Consider the following 20,479-nt stretch of genomic DNA (forward strand, 5'->3'; position numbering starts at 1 on the left):
TAATATGCACAAACAACTAACATAAAATGCAACATAACAAAATAAGAATGTTACAAAACATGTGCATGCCTTTAACTAAGAGTTGCAATACCAGGCCCAACTGATCTAACAAGAGTAACAAGCATAGTTCCACTAGTAGCTTCAGCAACAGGCAATAGGTCAAGTACGTTGGAGTAAGAGATGAGGAAAAATTGACAACTTAAATTATACATAGAGCAATACCAATAGGAGAAGGTTAAATAATATAAAAGTTGAAGTTCAGGAGGACGTAGAATATCACTTCTTATGTTCTAATGTGATGATCGTTTTTAAGAACATATGAGCTTTATGATACATAAGACTACAATAAGAAGCCACTCTAAATGTCTCTGACTCATTTGTCAGAACTTTTAACTATTATTGACATATCACTGCTATCATTGACCATAATCTCTCTTAATTTTTTCACTAGCTTTTTATTATTATTATTATTATTATTATAATAATAATAATAATAATAATAATAATACTTTGTATTATTTTGTGCAAAGCGATTAATATTATTTGAATTGATTATTCTATTATTTTATAAATTAATCATATTACAAGTGGTACTACTAAATCTTTATAATTTAGATTATTTACTTTTAAAAACTATTAAATTATTACCGAAGGGTACACCCGTTAATGCAACTCATCGAATAAAAAGCAAAATTAATTTATTTTTATTATTGGGTATCTATAGTTTAATTTATGTGAACCCATAAAAAATATTATGTTTTTAACTACCTCAGCAACATTAATCTAATTATATAAATTGGTATAATTTTTATGTAGTCGGTAAACTTATCTAAAGTTACCAACACATTTAGTTAGCCATCGACTTTTCCTATAGCAACATATTGGTTTAATTGTACCTTTTGGTCCCTCTAGTTTATATTTAGTGATTTAAGTTTTTCAATCCAATTATATCCTCTATCTTTAAAATGGTGCATATTTGGTGCCGTGTTGATCTCCTTTACTTAAAATTCTCCATATTTTTATTTTCTAATCAATTTTCTTTTTGGAGGAGGAGGAGGGGTTTGCAATAGAATTAGAACATTAAATAATTTTAAATTTTAAGAAATAAGAAATTTTTTACTTTTTTTTAAAAAAAAATTGAAGGATTTTATCGTAAATGATATTAGAGTTTAATGAAAGAAACGTTTTAGATATTTTTTTTAATGAAATTTGATATTTTGGTTATTGAACTTGAGTTAAATCACAATAATCGATTTCATTAGAATTGAAAATTTATCACGCTTGTCCAACTTACAAATTGAAGATTGTGCAAAAATTATTTATACTAACAATAGTCCCAAACTACAAGTTGGAATTTGTCTTGGATCGTTTCAACTTAAGAACATTCTGTGGTCTTTAATCTTGGAAAAAATGCTTACACTGAAATTTGTGCAAGGCTCTTTTTTACCCCTGAAATTCAAGACTTGTCCTCAAATTATGTCATGCATTCATACCTGTTACTCAATTAAGGGTACTAAGCATGGGTTTGATGAAGGATAATATCCTACTTAACAATATGGATTTCGCTAGATTGGTTCCTTTCAAATCCTAGAATTTTAGTGCATGTGATTTATTATGAAATCTCAAAATCACATTTATTTTATAATACACAATCTTATAAAAATATTCAAAATTAATAATTGTCTTCAAACTCATTTGGTACAACACAAGTCTATGCTGCAGCCTCATCCAATTCTATTTGATGTTTAATTCAACCATCAAAATATAATAAATATATCCTATGACCTTGTCTTAGTCTTCATTCTAATGTAAATTTTATCCTATGAAAAGACATAAGTTTAAAACAAACAGAAAAAAAATGACGCTCTGTAAAATAAGAGAAAAAAACTATCCTGCTCTTATCGAATTATATTCTTGTCCAACTCTTATATCTTATCATGTTCACCAAACACACTCTTCTTTGTAAAGGGGTGTTTGGTTTTGGTCTACTATTTTGACCACCTAGGTAAAGAGAAAAAGAGGAAGGGCACTGACCCATTTTATTTTAGACGTTGTCTTCAGCAAGACTTGAGTTGAGTGTGCAGATATGCTAGACTTGATTCATCACCAATTCACCTTTTCCAGTGCTAGCACCTCCAATGTAAGCAAGTAACAAAAGGTCGTATATACAATTAAACTGAAACCCCTCACTAATTAACGTTAATCCTACACACCTAGTACTTTTTCAAGAATAACATTGGAGGAAATACCACAAGATATATATTCAAAATATATATTTCTTTTACTTCTCAGAATTCTAGTATGAAAAAACCACCACTGAAACACAGACTAGACATTAATGATGAAAAAGGCGTTGTTTAGACTTATCAAAGAAACGCAAGCTATCAGCCGCATGAAGTCCAACAAGAAACACTTAAATTTTGTTGAATGCAACAATGTCACAGCTTTGGACATGCTCGTTGCAGGGCTCAACCGTCAGATGCTCCTCAATAAGGGAGTCCACGGATACAAGGTCATCAACAATGGTTAACATGATCTGCAACTTCTTGATCCCATAACCAACAGGAACCAGTTTGGCTGCATAAATATCAACAAAAGCATTTTGTTCACATTATCTATACAAGTTAAACACATCCGAATAATATTTAAGAGAGAAGCAAAGAAAGTAACATACATGCTCCCCACAATAGACCAGGCATCTCAACGCTACGAACAGCCTCTTCTAGCTTCTTCATGTCTGTCTCATCATCCCACGGCTTAACATCAAGCAGAACCGAAGATTTGCCACCTAAAAAATGCCAATAGACAATTTCAGCCGCATTTAAGAAGGGAAACAAGAGCAAACAAAGCGCGTGTTTGTTTTACAATTGGAAAATCAATGCTCCCAGTTTCCAATTAAAAAAGGACACATTCCAATAAAAATATGTGGTTGAGATTAATTTATGCATGTATCTCAATTATACTCAACTGCTCAATCAATTTCATCAAAATCACTTCCACTCAACTTTAAACCAAAGAAGCAAAAAATAGTACAATTTCATTATATAACTCAATATTCCTAGCTCTCACACAACAGGTAATGAAATGGATTATATAAATTCAAGGACAACCTTTTTGCAACATTTCATCAATGTGAAATGCTTTTACAAACTGCAAAAATTAAGTCAACAGTCAAGACATCTTACTCTCTTTCTTCTTGGCAGGTTTTTTAGCAGCCTCCCTTTCCTCTGCTGCCTTTTTGTCTTCCTCTGTCTCATCACCAAAGAGATCAAGGTCATCATCATCGTCAGCAGCAGAAGCATCCTGGCAAATTAAAAAAAAAAATCCCAATAACCAAACTAGTTGAAGATTTGAAGTAATTGGCGTATTAGCCAAGGTAAAAGTACTAAAACAACAATAATCTACCATTTGTAGTCACAACTTAGCATCCAATGGGAGCAATGAAGTAGGATAGCATATGATGCAAAGCGCAAACCAATATTTAGGAAACTTTTGAGCAATAGGGGGAGTGGTTAGTAGGGTTCATAGCCTTAACCAAACCCCTTCCCACCACGACAACTCAAGAATTTCTAATCATGGAGATACATTACTTTATAAAAGACAAATTACAAGATGTTTTAATCATCTTTTTTCAACAAGCAAATTATACAAAGTATTTCCACTCCACTATCACCATTATAAACCACTCCACAACACTTTCTATCACTCAATCCACTCAATAAAAATAATTCACATTAAAAGCATATCATATTTAATAAGGTGTACAAATACAAATAACCACCGGATGTTTCATCCATTTTCAATTTTCACACATAAAAATTTATTACATAAGTTATAACACAACCCTCAAAAGTTTGGATTTGAATGACAAACATTATATTTTGAGTCCCAAAGTCCTATAGGTTACACAAGTTAGATGCGCCTTGACAAAAAAAGTGACACTTGAGTAGTTTGCAAGCTGACTCTGCTCATTTCCCATCCTAGCAATGGGACACTAGTGAATTTAACATTTTTTTTGTATTCTTATCCAAGCTTCAAAGGGGATATGTTTACAAAACAAACTTTATGTATGAAGTTGAAAATAATTGATACACCATGAGGTTATTTGTTATTTATCCTTTATAATAGCTAATGCAACTATGGTGCGCCAAGGGGAATTACAGTATATATCCTGTCATCATCAAAGTTGAATTACACCAAATATATATATAATCAATAACTTGAATACATAATCATTTTCGACATTTTTTTTAATAAATAGCAAAATGGCATCAAATATATGCACACCGGTTTTGCAGGAGCAGCCTCAGCTGGAGCAGGAGCCTTGCCACTGAATCTTACCCCTTGAGCACTGCCACCGAAGCTTCACATGACACACCAAAATGAAAAATTAACACACAAAAACGAAATAAAAACCCAATTTTGGATTAAAAAAATAGCAAAACAAATGACACCCATTTGGAACCAACCTCGCAGCAAGATGGGAAGAGACAACCTCGTACCACTTTCCAACATTGGCAAAAGTGCCATCTGGCTTCTCCAAAACAGCAGCATACACTTTGATGTCATCCTTTGTGAACTGATCCCTGAAAACCCAATCAGACCCAGAACGGGAATTAACCAGAAACAAGAAAAGAGCTATTAAAGATTGAAACTTATTGTTTAAAAATGAAAAACAATAAAATTGAGTGTATAATAGTGGGTTACCCAGAAATGTAGGTCTTTCCAGAGAGGAAGTCATTAAGGGACTTGAGACCTGACTCTGTGTGTAGATTTGAGAAAACAACAGCCATTTTGTGGAGAGTGAATGGATGCAGAGGGGAGAGGGAGAGAGAGAGAGAGAGAGTTCAATGGTTGATATTTATATTTTTGTGAACAACAAACCCTAGTTGAGTTGCAGGGGAATAAAGGTATATTCTCTCTCCTCCCAATCTCCAGAGATGACTCACAATTGTCCGCTTAAAAATTTTTGAGTAACAAGTTGTTGGTCCATTTTTTTGGTTTTATTTTTTATAAAAATATTAAATATAAATTTTAAACATGATAAAAAAAATTGCATATTTTAGTTTATAGGACAAAATTAAAATTAAGAAATCTCTATTTAAAATAGAAACTAAAATCAAATTTTTTTAAATTAAAGTAAAAATAATAATGCTTTCAGAATAATAACTTATTTTAATCAAATTTTATGAGCACGTTATTTTAGTTTATAAAATTTTTATTACACATATCTAACAATTTATTTTTAAAATTTATAAATAAATATTCCATAAAATTTAAAATCGATCATTTTAATTCATAGAATTATAAAATTAATTATTTTTTTAAATAAGACTTATATTTTAGTTTGTGAAATTATTAACTATAATTTTAGAAACTTAATTTTAAGGACTAAATTTATATGAATTTATAATTTTGGAGTTAAATAATTAATTTTAAAAATGAAATTGAATGATTATTATAATTTAAGAAGCTAAAAATTATTTTTATAATTTTAGGAAATAAATAGACAATATATAAATTGTAAATATTAGTTTATAGATAAAAATATTTTTAGGAATATTATTCAATGGGAGTGTTTTTAGGTGTATTTTCAAAGTATAAGCGCTTTTAGAGTCAATTTATCGGTCAAAATAAGAAAATATGATAAGATAATTTATTTTATTTTATTTTATTTTTAGTATTTATTAAGTAACATGATATGATAACTTATCATATTAAGTTATCTTATCTTATGTTAATAGGTTAAGGGTCTATTGGATGGTCAGGAAAAGAGTAAATAAGATAAAATAACATATCATTTTTATTTTTAATCAAATGTTTTAGAATATGATTAATTTATTATATCTTATTTGACTAGTGTAATTGTAATCTTGAGAATAAAATTAGGTAAAAAAATAATAATAATTGTCTTCCATAAAATAACTATTTATTTTATTACTTCTTTCTCTCCTCTTTCTCCTTTCTTTGTATTAAAATTACAAAATATATTAAAATATTTATATGCTTTCTATAAATTAAAAATAAACAACTTATACAAAGTAAAAAAAATAAAATTTAATTTAATAAATATAGATAAAAGGACAATTTTATCAATTTTTTGTATATTTATATCATATTCTGAAATTATTCTATATATTATTAAGCTTGCATCAAACATTGGATATGATTACGTTCTTATCCTATTTTTCTCTTATTCAACTCTCTCTTAGATTTCCCTCTAGAATTATTAGGCTGATCATGTGAGGAGTTTGTACTCTAACATATTGTTAATAAATCTAAACTTCATGATTTCACTTCTAGCAAAGGGCTTCATAGAGCAGATCCTTTATCATTATATTTATTTATTTTTATATATATACAAAATAAGGATGTTCATGATTTGGTTTGATCTGATTTTTACTGAAAAAAGTCATTTCAACCGCATATAGAAATAACATGTAACTTAGTTCGGTTAAGTTTGAATATAATTTGAAAATCGAACTGCAAAATATCAGTTCAATTTGAATTTATTTTTTCAAAATTTATTTATTATTAAACTATTTTATTTTTCAAAAATTAATTTTTTATTATATGATTTTTAATCTATTTTTAAGTTTAGAACAAACAGTAGCTTAAAAATTGAAATGACTTTATTGAAAAAAATGAAAAATAGAGAGAAGAAATTATGATTAAAAGGATAATATTACAAAAAAAAATTGATAGAAAACAAAAAAACAAAATATATTTAATTGGAAAAAATGAGAATTTAAAGTTAATAGAAATGATGTACTATATATTTATACAATGTTATGATAAAATTGAGTGAAAAATGATTTATATAAAAATACAATTAAAAAAATTATAAATTTATTATAAACGCAACTTATTTTAATTTTAAGATAAGAAATTCAAAATTGAATCAAACCACGGTATAAAATGTGATTCTTTAATTTAATTGAATTTATTTTTTTATGATTGATTTAGTGTTTTGGATCAAACGATTGATTTAGTGTTTTATGATTGAGTGTGAATAACCAATTTCTCTATTAATTTACCTTTATACTTTTTGTTTGTTTGTTACTGTCATGTTTTATCATTACTAATTTAGTAATCCATGAAATGCACAATTTTATTTTATTTATCTAGATCACAAGTGTATTTAACACAACTACATTTATTGAGATTCGGATTCAAGATAGAGTATTTCTCTCCACTAAGTTAATCTAAAAGAGAAAAATATTATCTTTGTATAATGTAAAATTTATCAATTTAATCATTAAGTTATATAATATTATCTTTATAATCATGTATGTCAATTTTTAATTTACAATTTGGATATTTATAGGTATATTATTTAATAATTGATATTCACTTATTCTTTTTAAAAATATAAAACATTAAAATAAAGTAAGTTGATAAATATTTATTAATTCTTTTTTAATGAAATTTTATAAATTTAATCAAATTCATAAAAAAATTTCAAATAAATGATTAAATTGATAAAATTCATACTCTATGAAAACATAAAATAATTTAAAAATTTATGTTTGATATATATTTTCAACGAATTTTTACATTGTATATGTATAATACAAATAAATAAAGTGGTTTATAAAAGAAATATGTTAAGAGAAAAAAATAACTTAAATAAAAGTTTCAATAAAAAATATATTATTCATATCCTATTTCATTTTATTTATTTCTTCTGATCAAAACAATGCATTAAGTTATTGTGAGGCATGACAAATTACAGGTTCTACTCCTCGCTCATTTCTTTAAAATGTAATAAATATGTGTTTTATAATTATTCTTTCAAGTTTGGAGGCTGTTTCCATCATGAAATTTTCCATGTCAGTTGGCATTTCGTCAATCAAGTTAGTATATCATTTTAGTTGTGGCAAAGCTCATATTCACGTTAAGAAAATAAGGGTTCATAGTAATCATAAGCCTGAATATATGCAGACAAAGGGCAATTGAAAATAATGAAATTATACATACAAGACGATTAATACCATAAGCAACTTTAAATTTTTAGTTATACAAGTGAAAAATAATTCTGAAAGTACCATTTTCAGTTCACAATTCAGATGAAATCAAAGTTAGACTCAAATGCAATGTCATTTGCACGAGAGAAATTGTTTCCACCTATAAGGGATGAAGCAAATTTGCTTTGGAATGTACCCAAAGAATTTGCAGATATAAAAAATGCACTAGAAAACGTTCAAGCCTTCCTCAAGGATGCAGATAGAAGGGTTGAAATAGAAGAAACAATACAAATGATGGAATCAAAACATGGATGAAGCAGTTGAGAGAAGCATCTTTTTCTATAGAAGATGTCATTGATGAATGCATGATCTATGTTGAACAACTCATGGTCAAGGAATCAAGAAAAGAAGAGTTGATTATCACATCCAAATCCAACCTTGTTTTGAACATGGATCAAGTAGTTGTACGGGTAGACAAATTGTGGATTGGCATGACCCTCGCATGGTTTCTTGTTAACTTGACGGGGATGTCTTTGCTGGGAATACCCTTTTGGCCTTTTATAGCAATTGTGGGCTTTTTGGTGATGCAATGAAGGTGTTTGAAAGAAATGTGTGAGAGGGATAAGGTGCCGTGGAATACTGTTATTGGGCTGTGTTCTCTTCATAGGCTTTATGAAGAGGCATTTGCATTTTTCAAAGGGATGGTTACCGAACCGGATTTGGTTACTGTTGTTAGTGTGTTGCCGGTGGGTGCAGAAACTGAGGATGAGGTGATGGCTGAGAGTTGTGTTCTGTCATGTTATGAAGCTTGGTTTGTTGGGCCATGTTAAGGTTGAAAATGCTTTGGTTAATGTTTATGGAAATGTGGGAGTGAGAAGGCTTCCAAGAAAGTTTTAATGAAATTGATGAGAGAAATGAGATTTCTTGGAATGCTGTTATTACTAGTTTTTCTTTTAGAGGGAAATACATGGATCCTTTGGATGTTTTTAAGATAATGAGACTGAACACTGTTACCATTTCTAGTATGCTACTTGTATTAGGAGAATTGGGACTCATAAAATTGGGAATGGATGTCCCATGGGTTCAGTTTAAGGATGGGTAAAAGAAGCATTGTATCTTGGAATGCTCTGGTTGCAAATATTGCTCAGAACAGACTTGAATTTGCAACTGTAGAATTAGTGATGCTAATGCAAGCTCATGGAAGGGTTGGTCTAATGGAAGAAGCTGCAGAGCTTATTACAGGCCTCTGTGTTGTACCAGATGCTAATTTTGGGTGCACTGATTGGAGCATGATGAATACAAGGGAACATAGAACTGGGGAACTGCCCAGCCGAGCATTTGTCTAAATTAAAGCCTCATCACTGTGGATACTATATACTCCTTTTAAGTTTTAAATATGTACGCAGAAGCTGAAAGATGGGATGAGGCAAACAAAAGAAAAATTCTGGTTGCAGTTGGGTTCAGATTTGAGATCAGGTACATGCATTTCTTGTTGGTGAGAAAATAGTTGGATAGTGGCTTTTGACTATCAGAATGTGCTTAAATTTGTTCAAAATGGCATTTCTGGTTGCGTAAGACGACCTGATTTTTTTTCTTCTTTTACATTTAACTAATTTTTTTTTATTTTAAATTTTTATGTAGCACATTTATCAATCCAAGGATGTGATTAAACTTCTTAAGATTTGCAGTAATGGAAGTTTCTCTGGCAGGAATTATGGGTTTGATTACTGTTAGCTTCATGATTAAGGTTATGCTTGTTTTGTCTCTGCAAGGCCAAGACATTAGTTGTGTCTCCATTCAAGCCGTGTCCTGATTACTGCCATATATTTGTTTAGAAAGTAATGTTTGCATATTGCCAATTCCTAGTGCAATTGGTAGTTCTGTAATTCAGAGCACTTGATCATTTTATGCCTTTTCGAGATTGAAAAGTTGATACTTTATATCTGGCAGTCATGGGTACTAATGCAACATCCAGTTGCCCCACGTTAATGGCTTCAAATGTGAAAATAATCACAGCATAGGAGAACATCTGACAGCAAATAGTATTTGCTATATACCATCATTCTCATTCTGTCTTCAAGAGATCAAGACAAGAGATTGTTAATGACTTAAAACTATAAAGAAATACATGTAAGAACTTGGTACTATAAAGCCTGCCTAAATATTAACAAGTAACAAAACAGATCTCTTATATACCTTAGCCTTATTAGATCTTACTTTTATAAAGAATCCTTTAAATCCTTTCTTCTTAGCCATTCTAGCATCAAAAGCAGACAAATAGAAAGCATCCTTTAGCAGGATCAGAAAAATTAGACTAATTGTAAAACAAAGATTTCAAAATCTTGTGCTATCATTTGATAACTGCTTTGATAAAGAATATAACTTATCATTTAGTAAAGGAGAAAATTTAGTTCAACATTCCTATCCTCTAGTTAATTGTCAGGAAAATAATTTATTAGTGTATCTCCTTTTGACTCTTAGACTACTCAAATAATATAAATATTTTATATAGACAAAAGATATTAGTAGAGGAATAATAATAATTATTTTGAATTTTTAAATACATAGATAAATAGGAGTAAGTTTCTTCTTCTTGACAGATAAATAGAATGAAGAATAATATTATACAACTCAAAAAATTATATGATATTCATAACAATGTGTAAATGTGTCAATCTTTTTTTTTTTTTTTTACTTTTATAAATATTATATAACTCTTTTAATCTAAAAATAAAATATTTATTCTTTTTTATATTTTCCTTCAAAACAACTCCCTAATATAACTTGGATGTATGTTTTCTTGATGAGTGTTGCCACTAAATTTGTCCAAAGATTTTTGTCCACTGAAACTTTTGATAAAAAGTAGATAAAGTAAAATTAACAACTGAACAAATATATAAAAGAGTTACAGAAGCAAAAAAACCTCATGGCATGAACTATTTGTTTTAATTAAGAAAGAAAAATTTTGAGAAGCAGAGTTTCTAACTACTATGCACCTGTATAGTTGCCAGAATAAGACAATGATAAATAAGGCAAGAGAATTGAATAATAATAGAATAAAAGTATGATAAATTTTTATCATATCATGTAGAATTTATAAGTCTATCTAATATTTCAAGAATTAGATAACTTCTACATTTATGATGTTAAAAGTAAAATTACTCAAAATATCGTCGATAGATAGTTGAAAAAATAAAAATAAAAATTAACGAACAACCCAAGCGCACCTTGTGTGTTTTTAATGTTTACATTTTGAATGCTTATTTTCCAATAATCACTTATACGCTGCTATATAATTTTGGAATGCATACAGTATTTTATTACAACAATCAAAGGATTACAAATCTGAAAGAAACATGTTCGCTAGAGTAATTTTAGCCTCATATATATAACTGCATTTGATTGCAACATTTGTCAAAAAATAATGAACTATTTAGTATAATATTTTATTTCTAAAATATTATACTAAATTTAAAGCTTGTACTAAAAATAATGAACTCATATATATATATTAGTAATACTAAAAATCATGAACAGCGGAACACATCAACCATATGTACATTTAAAGCTTGTACTGACTTTGAAACTATTTTCCCAAACGAAAAATTTTCTTCTCCCTTTAGAATGAGAATGGAAAAACGATAAGACACACAGAAGCCCAAAGCCAATGAAATAATATAATAGTGTTTGCCATTGATTATTGCAAAAAAGTCTCTTTCTTAAATCGAGTCATCAACTTCTTTATTTTGCTTAGGCGTACAACCAAAAGCAAATAAATAAAAATATTTGCATTATTGAGTCAGCTAAAAATATTTATGTTAAATATGCTTAAAATGAAAATATTCACTGAAAAAATGTTGTTAAAAATATAGTTTGTAAGTAAGTGCACCTGCACTTGACTACATATATAACGATGACCGTAGTTTTTGGTCAGTCAACATTCATGAAAAACAAATAAATAAATTAATAAAAACAAATATGTTCACGCGCTTAAAGAGCGTGTGTGAAACCAAGACGTTGACTAGACTTGAGTACCATAATACCTCAAATTTTCACCCCCACATTTGCATCACGTTCAGCATTTAGCAAGAGATTTAGAGTTGTGATACAGTTTGCAAAACAAGAGAAGAAATGGCCTTGGCTATGGTGGGAGAGGCACTTATCTCTGCTTCTGTAGAGATCTTGTTAGATAGAATAACTTCTACAGAGTTTCGAGATTTCTTTGCCAACAGGAGGCTCAATGTTTCTCTGTTAGATGAGCTGAGGATTAAGCTGCTGGCACTTAATGCTGTGCTCAATGATGCTGAGGAGAAGCAGATCACTGATCTTAATGTGAAGGCATGGCTTGATGAGTTGAAAGATGCTGTCTTGGATGCAGAAGATTTGTTGGATGAAATCAACACTGAATCTTTGAGATGCAAGGTGGAGGGAGAATCTAAAAGCTTTACTACCCAGGTGAGATCATTCTTTTCTTCCTCCTTTAATCAATTCTACAAGAGTATGAATTCCAAGCTTGAAGCAATATCTGTAAGGCTGGAACATTTTGTGAAACAGAAGGATATTCTTTGTTTGCAAAGTGTTTCTAGGAGAGTCTCTTACAGCAAAAGTACAGATTCGTTGGTTGAACCTGTTGTGATTGCTAGAGAGGATGACAAAGACAAGTTACTGAACATGCTTCTATCTGATGTTGATGCCAAATCTAATAATATAGAAGTGATCACAATCCTAGGCATGGGAGGTCTGGGCAAAACAACCCTTGCTCAATACCTTTATAATGATAGTAAAGTGCAGAACCATTTTGATTTGAAAGCTTGGGTATGGGTATCGGATGTATATGATGTTTTCAAAGTAACAAAACAAATTGTTGATTCTGTATCATCCAAAGATTGTAATAGTACCAATCCTGATGTTCTTCGTGTTGAATTAAAAAATAGCTTGAAAGATAAAAATTTTTTGCTTGTGCTTGATGACCTCTGGAATGAAGAGTATAATGACTGGAATCAATTGATAACTCCTTTTACCAGTGGGAAAAAGGGAAGTAGGATCATTGTGACAACCCGACAACCAGAAGTTGCAAAGTTTACCCATACATTTCCCATTTACAAGCTGGAATCTCTGCCAGAGGAAGATTGTTGGAGGATACTCGCAAATCATGCATTTGGAAATGAAGGTTACGACCAATATCCAAGACTAGAAAAAATTGGTCGGCAAATTGCAAGCAAATGTGCTGGCCTACCATTAGCTGCTAAAACATTGGGAGGTCTTTTGCGATCAGATGTTGATGAGAAGGAATGGAAAAGAGTTCTAGACAGCAAGTTGTGGGTACACAAGGATGTTTTACCAGCTTTGCGCATAAGTTATCTTCATCTTCCTGCACATTTGAAAAGATGTTTTGCCTATTGCTCAATCTTTCCGAAACAACATCTGTGGGACAGAGAAGACTTGATTTTGTTATGGATGGCCGAAGGCCTTCTACAACCATCCTCAGAGAAAGAACTGGAATTAGTTGGTTCTGACTGCTTTAATGAGTTATTATCCAGATCCTTAATTCAGAGAGACAAAGCTGTTTCAAAGGACAAGATCCGAATGCATGACCTCGTCTATGATTTAGCTAGACTTGTATCAGGAAAAAGATCTCACTGTTTGGATTGCAGTGAAATTCCAAAAAATGTGCGCCATCTATCTTTTTATAGGAACTTTTATGACGTCTCTGAAAAATTTGAGAGCTTCTATGAGCTGAAATGTTTGCGGACCTTTCTACCATTGGGATGGGGCCTATGCATAACTAGAAAAGTGCCACAAGATTTGTTGCCAAAACTAAAATGCCTACGAGTTCTATCATTGTCAAACTATAAAAATATCACTGAGCTGCCTGATTCAATAGGCATGTTGGTGCTTCTGCGGTATCTTGACCTTTCCTCTACTTCCATCAAAAGGTTGCCCGATGCAACCTTCAACCTTTACAATTTGCAGACTTTGAAATTGTCATACTGTAGATATCTTGTTGAGCTATCTGATTCCTTAGGCATGTTGGTGCTTCTGCGGCATCTTGACCTTTCCTCTAATTCCATCAAAAGGTTGCCTGATGCAACCTCCAAGCTTTACAATTTGCAGACGTTGAAATTGTCAAACTGTAAATCTCTTGTTGAGCTACCAGCACAGATAGGAAATTTGGTCAATCTACGACACCTTGATATCAGTGACACAAATTTGACGGAGATGCCAACACAGATATGCAGACTGCAAGATCTCCGTACATTGACTTCCTTCATTGTAGGCAAAGAAGATGGATTAAGGATCAGTGAATTAAGAAAATTTCCCTATCTGCAGGGTAAGCTTTCCATTCTGAAGCTGCACAATGTTTTTGATCCTAGCGATGCATTTCAAGCCAACTTAAAGAACAAAGAGCAGATTGAGGAGCTTATGCTGAAGTGGGACAGCGACCCACAAGATTCACAAGTTGAGAAGGATGTACTTGACAACCTGCAACCATCAACGATGTTAAAGAAACTGAGCATTATATACTACAATGGCACAAGTTTCCCAAATTGGCTGGGTGATTCTTCATACTGTAATGTTCAAGTCCTGTGTATCAGTGTCTGCAACTATTGCCTGTCACTTCCACCGTTTGGACAATTACCTTCTCTTAAGGAGCTTGTCATTAGAAGGATGAAAATGGTGAAGACAGTTGGTCAGGAGTTCTACTGCAGCAGTGCAAGCTGCCAATCTTTCCAGCCATTTCCATTGTTGGAAAGTCTTGAGTTTGAAGAGATGTCAGAGTGGGAGGAGTGGCTACCATTTGAAGGTGAAGGTAGCAATTTTCCTTTTCCTTGTCTGAAGCGTTTGCGTTTATCGGAATGTCCCTTGTTGAGAGGAAACTTGCCCAGTCGTTTACCTTCTTTGCAAAAGGTTGATATCGCAGGGTGCAACCAGCTGGAGGCAAAATCATGCGATGTGCAGTGGAATACATCAATTGGAGGAATGAGTGTTAGAGAAGGGGGAGAGGGGTTGTTGTCTTTGCTTGACAACTTGTCATGTCGTCAACTATCAATTGAAAAGTGTGACAGCCTGCAGTGTTTGCCAAGAATGATTCTCAATGCCAATTGTCTTCAATACTTGAATCTTACAGATATCGAGTCTTCGATTTCCCTCACAACTGATGGTTTGCCCACGTCATTGCAATCACTTAGCATCTCTAATTGTGAGAAGTTAGAATTTGTGTGTGATGAAAGCTGGCAGAAATACACATCACTTGAAGACCTGGTAATCTTCATGAGTTGTGATTCGCTCATGTCCTTTCCGTTAGATTGCTTCCCAGCTCTTCGATGCCTTCAGATCTCTTAGTGTCCTTACTTGGAAGCAATTACTGATAACGGTGGAAGGGCCTCTCCTAATTTATTAAATGATTTTGATGTCAATAATTGTGAGGAACTTAGGTCACTTCCAGAAGAGATGGATCTCCCTGACCTTAAATACTTGTGGCTTCGTGATCTTCCAGAGTTAACGTCATTGTCCCCAAGGTGGTTGCCTTCCAGTTTACTAGTTCTTTATGTTGATGTTGGAATAATATCATTATCATGTATGTCTAAACAAGAGTTAGTTTGCCAATTCCAACGCCTCACTTCTCTGTCACGTCTTGATCTCCATGGGAGTGGTTTGGGGGATGAAGAAGTGGTAAACACCTTGCTGAGGGAGCCATCACTGCCCACTTCTCTCACGTCTCTGACGCTATCCAAATTTGATGGTTTAAAGCGGTTGGAAGGGAAAGGGCTTCAACATCTCACTTCTCTTAGAGAGCTTCACATCGACGAATGTGGAAGCCTCGAGTCATTGCCAGAGGAACAACTGCCATCGTCTCTCGAAGTACTGAGCATAAGGAAGTGTCCATTGCTAGAAGAAAGGTATGGAAAAGAGAGAGGGAAACACTTCAAAAAGATTGCTCACATTTCTGCCATAAGCATGGACGATCAAGTCATAATGTGAGGGGCTGCAGGGCAGGCAGGAATCATCCAAAGGTATGGCCTTCAAATATTCTTATGAAAAACAATAACTAACAGACTATAAATATAAATATAAATAAAGCAATTTTTTTATTTTATATTTTCTAAGCAGTGAGCTAAGTCCCAACAAAATAAACCACGTAAATAATAGTTTGCGGATCAATTTAAACTATATTTTGAGACGGGTAATTAATGTGTTAAAATTAGTTCCTATTGTTAATTTTAAATACTGATTTGATTTATTTACTTACTCATATACAATTTGATTCAATTAAATGAATTGTTATTTTTTAAAATTCTGAAACTTTTTGTTAACACAAATTATGTGTTTATTGTCTCTTTTTGTACTAATTTATTGATAATATTGTTTTGTTTCTTGATCAATACAGTTGGCAAATTAGCTTGGGAACATGTGTTTATTGATATTTTTTAGCTGCTCGATGCTGCCACTTCACAACACCCATTTCAATAGTGTCATCCCATTGTTCTTTGACCAAAGAAGCTTTCATTTGAAGGAGCTGTGAAGGCTGAACCCTTTATATGTTATAAAGTTTATCAAAACCAATGGTTTGTTGAGGTTAATGTTATATATTGGATTATAATTTCTTTTTCAAGAACAGAACGTAATGAACTATATTTATGATGTTTTTCTGGTATCCTCTGAACCCAGATTTTGCATTAGAGTTTGAAGGTAATTTGTTAATTAAATTGTTACTCATGTTCTTTTGTCTCCTTTTACTCTAAAGCTATTTCAAACTGTTAATTAAAATTAAAATTATCCTGTATAGTTTAATGATAACTCTGATTATTTTTTAAAGTATAAGGTTCAGTCTTGATAATTTAATAGTTAGCTTAATTTGATGTATAAGAGTCAATAATTTTTATTTTTATTTTTCTAATTAACGAGGCTAAAAAGTCCAAAAGCACAACAACACACTAAACATCAGCTCTACTAGGAGGTTCTAACAGAGTTCAACCTAAAATAAAATTTAAGAGAAGTGAGAGCTTTGTCAGTATCCTTTGATATATTAATATTAAATTTTTATTATCATTGTCAATATCCTTTAATATATTAATATTAACATACTAATGACAAGAATATAAAAATTAGAAATTAGTTTGAGTGATCGTAATATTATTATTGTTCAATTCAATGTATCCAGGTGGAATGCTTATTCAAATGCAAGGAAAAAATTATTTCTTATTTTCTAGAATTATTTTTACTTTTTTTTATTGCTTGTGCATTACTATGTTAGATCCTAATTTCTTTTATTTTAAACTAACATAGGGAATATTAAACTTCTTCACATCCAAAGCCACGTAAGCCCTAGAAAATTCACTAATAATAAAATACTTTCATACCTTATTCTATCTTCTGTATCACATTTTTTTATGAAAATGCTTTGTATTTTAATATTATTTATATATATTGCCTTATATTGGTAGAAATTTAAAATAATAAAGTAAATCTATAATTTGATCTTCTAAAATTTAGAATGATATTGCTTTTAATTTTTTATAAAAAAGATTGGTGTTAGATCTATAATATTAAAATGTATTTATCGTATTTCTTATTAACATATTTTACTAAAATTATATTTTAAAAATACAAAATTATTAGCAAATTAGTCTATGCAAAGGATTAAGGTGATGATAACAATTTTAGTAATAATTTTATATGCTTAAAAGATTAATTTGATAAAAACTAACAAATAATTGGTCATTGGATGATTATGATCTAAAGAAAATGTGAATTTTTAATATATTATTTAGTTTGAGAAAATATTTTGTTATAAAATTTTTTTTTACCATAAACTAGTTTGATTATGATCTCAAGTGATAATTTTTGTAATAAATTAATCCAAACTAAGATACGAGAAGTACAAGAGAAGAATTGAAGAAAGAACAAAAAGAATTGTAATAAGTACAATTGATAACTTCATTACATGTCTTTATATGTGAAATTCTTGCATTTTACTCTAGCAAAATATGATTTCTACTTGTAAATAATTACGAAAATAACAAGGGAAAAAAAAAGAAAAAGAAAAATAAACAACTATCAAGACTTCTTTTTATGTTATAGGCTTATGCCAATAAACTTGATAATATTAGCTATTCTTATCTTCAAAGATGTGTAAACTCGAAAATTACTTAAAAACTTGAAGAACTATTATCTCTCTCCTTGTGTAATACCTCTTGTCTTCATTATTCTTCCTTTCTCTTAAAGAACTACTAAAATATCTATAGACATATGAAGAACGAATACATGGTTGCCTTCTTTCTCTCCTTGTGTAATACCTCTTGTCTTTATTATTCTTCCTTTCTCTTCTTCTTTCTCTTAAAGAACTACTAAAATATCTATAGACATATGAAGAACGAATACATGGTTGCCTTCTTACATTATTTGCAATGTCTCTTGAATATTCTTTATTATTTCATTTTGCCTCTCAAGTATTCTTTTAAATCTTTGTGCAAATCCTTCAATTTGTGAGGGAGAAATGTTCTTTCTACTTGATCTTCTTTCACGAGACATTCAGCAAAACAATAAAATTAATGCAATAAAAGGTTCTTTCCCCTTGTTAAATGTTTTGAGTAAATAGATGTTTACTGTGCTTTACTCAAATTTGGGTCTTGTGTAAGAATTTTTCTCTTTTTTTGTTCCCTCTTAAGTGTTCTTAGGGAAGTCAACTTTCAATTCATACAATCAACCACCAAGAAACGACCAGTCAACAAAATACAAGTGAAGTCAACAAAAAAAAAAAAACTTTAAGATAAAACTAAGGAAACCCACAAGACAATAGGAAAAAAAGGCTAAACAAAAAATAAACAAACTAAAAAATAGAATAAGAATAAAGAAATTGGAGAAGATTATGTAGTGTTAAATTATAGCCAAGTTATTCCTAAATTCTTTTAGGTATGGAATCAATTATAAATAAAGTAAAAGCAAGCTAAAATTACAAGAAATAAGTGTCAAAGACTCACTTTTATGTGCTACAATTTTTTTTTTTATTTGTAATTTCTTTCTTCTTCTTCTTTTTTTCAAATAACAAGACAACAGAAAATATTTATTTTTTAGAATTTTAGTAAATCATGAACAGCAATCAAATGTAGAGTACTAGGTAAACAGTACCCCTCGATTGATGATAATTATGATGTGTTGTGGAATTAAATAATCTTAAATTAAATTAGATTGCATAAGAAAAAAGGTATGGAAATGAGAAAGGGAAACACTTCTCCAAGATTGCTCACATTCCTGCCATAGAAATAAACGATCAAGTCATAATAATATGAGGGGCTGCACGGCAGGCAGGAATCATCCAAAAGGTATGGCCTTGAAATATTCTTATGAAAAACAATAACTAACGTAATATAATATTAAAATGTATTTATCATATTTTTTATTAACACATTTTACTAAAATTGTATTTTAAAAATATAAAATTGTTAGCAAAATTTGTCTATGCAAGGGATTAAGGTGATGATAAAAATTTTAGTGATAATTTTATATGCTTAAAAGATTAATTTAATAAAAACTAACAAATAATTGGCCACTCAATGATTATGACCTAAAGAAAATACGAATTTTTAATAGATTATTTGATTTGAGAAAATATTTTGTTACAAAAAAAAAGTTACTATAAACTAGTTTGATTATCATCTCAAGTGATCATTTCTATAACAAATTAACCTAAATTAGGATATGAAAAGTACAAGATGAGAAATGAGGAAAGAAACAAGAATTGTAACAAGTACAATTGATAATTTCACTGCATGTCTTTATGTGTGAAATTCTTGCATTTTGCTCCAGCAAAATATAACTTCTACCAAGTTGTTTGTTGTAAATAATCACAAGAATAGCAAGGAAAAAGAAAACAATTACCAAGACTTCTTTTCGTGCTACAGGCGTATGTCAAATAAACTTGATAATGTTAACTATTCTTATTAAAGATGTCTAAACCTAAAACTACTTAAAAACTTGAAGAACTATTATCTCTCCTCCCATTATACCTTTTATTTTTATCATTTCTCATATCTCTTTTTGTTTTTCTTGAAGAATTAATAAAATTTTTATGAGCATGTGGAGAACGATTACGTGAATGACTTGTTGCATTATTCGTTAACGTCTTTTGAATATTTCTTATTACTCCATTTTGTCTCTCAAACATTCTTTCAAATCTTTGTGCAAATGGAGGAGTGCTCTCCTTGCTTAATCCTCCTTTACGAGACATTTTGCAAGACAATAAAATTTAATGCAATGCAAGGTTCTTTACACTTGTTAAGTGTTTTCACTCAATAGATGTTGACTCATGTTTCACTCAAAATTGGCTCTTGTGTAGGGATGACAATGGGTAGGATACTATAGTACCCATCCCTATACCCGCGTTTTAAAAAAATACTCGTACCCGGCCTCATACCAGCGTGGGTATGAACATTAATTCCCATACCCGTATCCTCTGGGTACCCGCATACCCATCTTGTACCCATTACCCGTGCTTGTTTGAGAAAAAAATA

General features: G+C 30.7%; 3 protein-coding genes across 5 annotated transcripts; 2 read left to right on the forward strand and 1 right to left on the reverse strand.

Annotated features, from left to right (window-relative positions):
- Positions 1-1,658: 1,658 nt before the first annotated feature.
- On the reverse strand, positions 1,659-4,978 carry LOC113854722 (elongation factor 1-beta 2-like). 2 transcript variants are annotated; one of them, XM_027485902.1, is made up of 6 exons: positions 4,708-4,978; positions 4,470-4,586; positions 4,288-4,363; positions 3,186-3,303; positions 2,675-2,788; positions 1,659-2,577 (listed from the first exon to the last, which is right to left on the reverse strand). In XM_027485902.1, exons 1-6 carry the CDS (start codon positions 4,791-4,793, stop codon positions 2,414-2,416), a joined length of 675 nt encoding a protein of 224 aa, XP_027341703.1. In that variant the 5' UTR covers positions 4,794-4,978; the 3' UTR covers positions 1,659-2,413. The 2 variants fall into 2 exon arrangements, with proteins under 2 accessions (XP_027341703.1, XP_027341704.1); XM_027485903.1 differs by having other exon boundaries at positions 2,245-2,577; positions 4,306-4,363; positions 4,708-4,843.
- Positions 4,979-12,020: 7,042 nt separating this feature from the next.
- On the forward strand, positions 12,021-12,638 carry LOC113854712 (putative disease resistance RPP13-like protein 1). 2 transcript variants are annotated; one of them, XM_027485884.1, is made up of 2 exons: positions 12,021-12,422; positions 12,611-12,638. In XM_027485884.1, the coding sequence occupies exons 1-2, from the start codon at positions 12,099-12,101 to the stop codon at positions 12,617-12,619; spliced, it is 333 nt and encodes a 110-aa protein (XP_027341685.1). In that variant the 5' UTR covers positions 12,021-12,098; the 3' UTR covers positions 12,620-12,638. The 2 variants fall into 2 exon arrangements, with proteins under 2 accessions (XP_027341685.1, XP_027341684.1); XM_027485883.1 differs by having other exon boundaries at positions 12,580-12,635.
- LOC113854711 (putative disease resistance RPP13-like protein 1) lies at positions 12,531-16,683 on the forward strand. Its single transcript, XM_027485882.1, has 2 exons — positions 12,531-15,982; positions 16,357-16,683. Exon 1 carries the CDS (start codon positions 12,639-12,641, stop codon positions 15,309-15,311), a length of 2,673 nt encoding a protein of 890 aa, XP_027341683.1. The 5' UTR covers positions 12,531-12,638; the 3' UTR covers positions 15,312-15,982; positions 16,357-16,683.
- Positions 16,684-20,479: the final 3,796 nt, after the last annotated feature.

This window comes from Abrus precatorius, unplaced genomic scaffold (assembly GCF_003935025.1).
Source record: "Abrus precatorius isolate BTA unplaced genomic scaffold, Abrus_2018 Scaffold11, whole genome shotgun sequence".
Lineage (NCBI taxonomy): Eukaryota > Viridiplantae > Streptophyta > Magnoliopsida > Fabales > Fabaceae > Abrus > Abrus precatorius.

Excerpts from the sequence above, each read along its gene's own strand:
- LOC113854722 (XM_027485902.1), bottom strand. The coding sequence starts at position 4,793 with ATGGCTGTTGTTTTCTCAAATCTACACACAGAGTCAGGTCTCAAGTCC. Across the intron at positions 4,587-4,707 it reads GGAAAGACCTACATTTCTGG|GGATCAGTTCACAAAGGATG; the intron begins GTAACCCACTAT and ends TTGGGTTTTCAG. Across the intron at positions 4,364-4,469 it reads TCTTCCCATCTTGCTGCGAG|CTTCGGTGGCAGTGCTCAAG; the intron begins GTTGGTTCCAAA and ends TGTCATGTGAAG.
- LOC113854712 (XM_027485883.1), top strand. The coding sequence starts at position 12,099 with ATGGCCTTGGCTATGGTGGGAGAGGCACTTATCTCTGCTTCTGTAGAG. Across the intron at positions 12,423-12,579 it reads CTAAAAGCTTTACTACCCAG|ATTCGTTGGTTGAACCTGTT; the intron begins GTGAGATCATTC and ends GCAAAAGTACAG.
- LOC113854711 (XM_027485882.1), top strand. The coding sequence starts at position 12,639 with ATGCTTCTATCTGATGTTGATGCCAAATCTAATAATATAGAAGTGATC.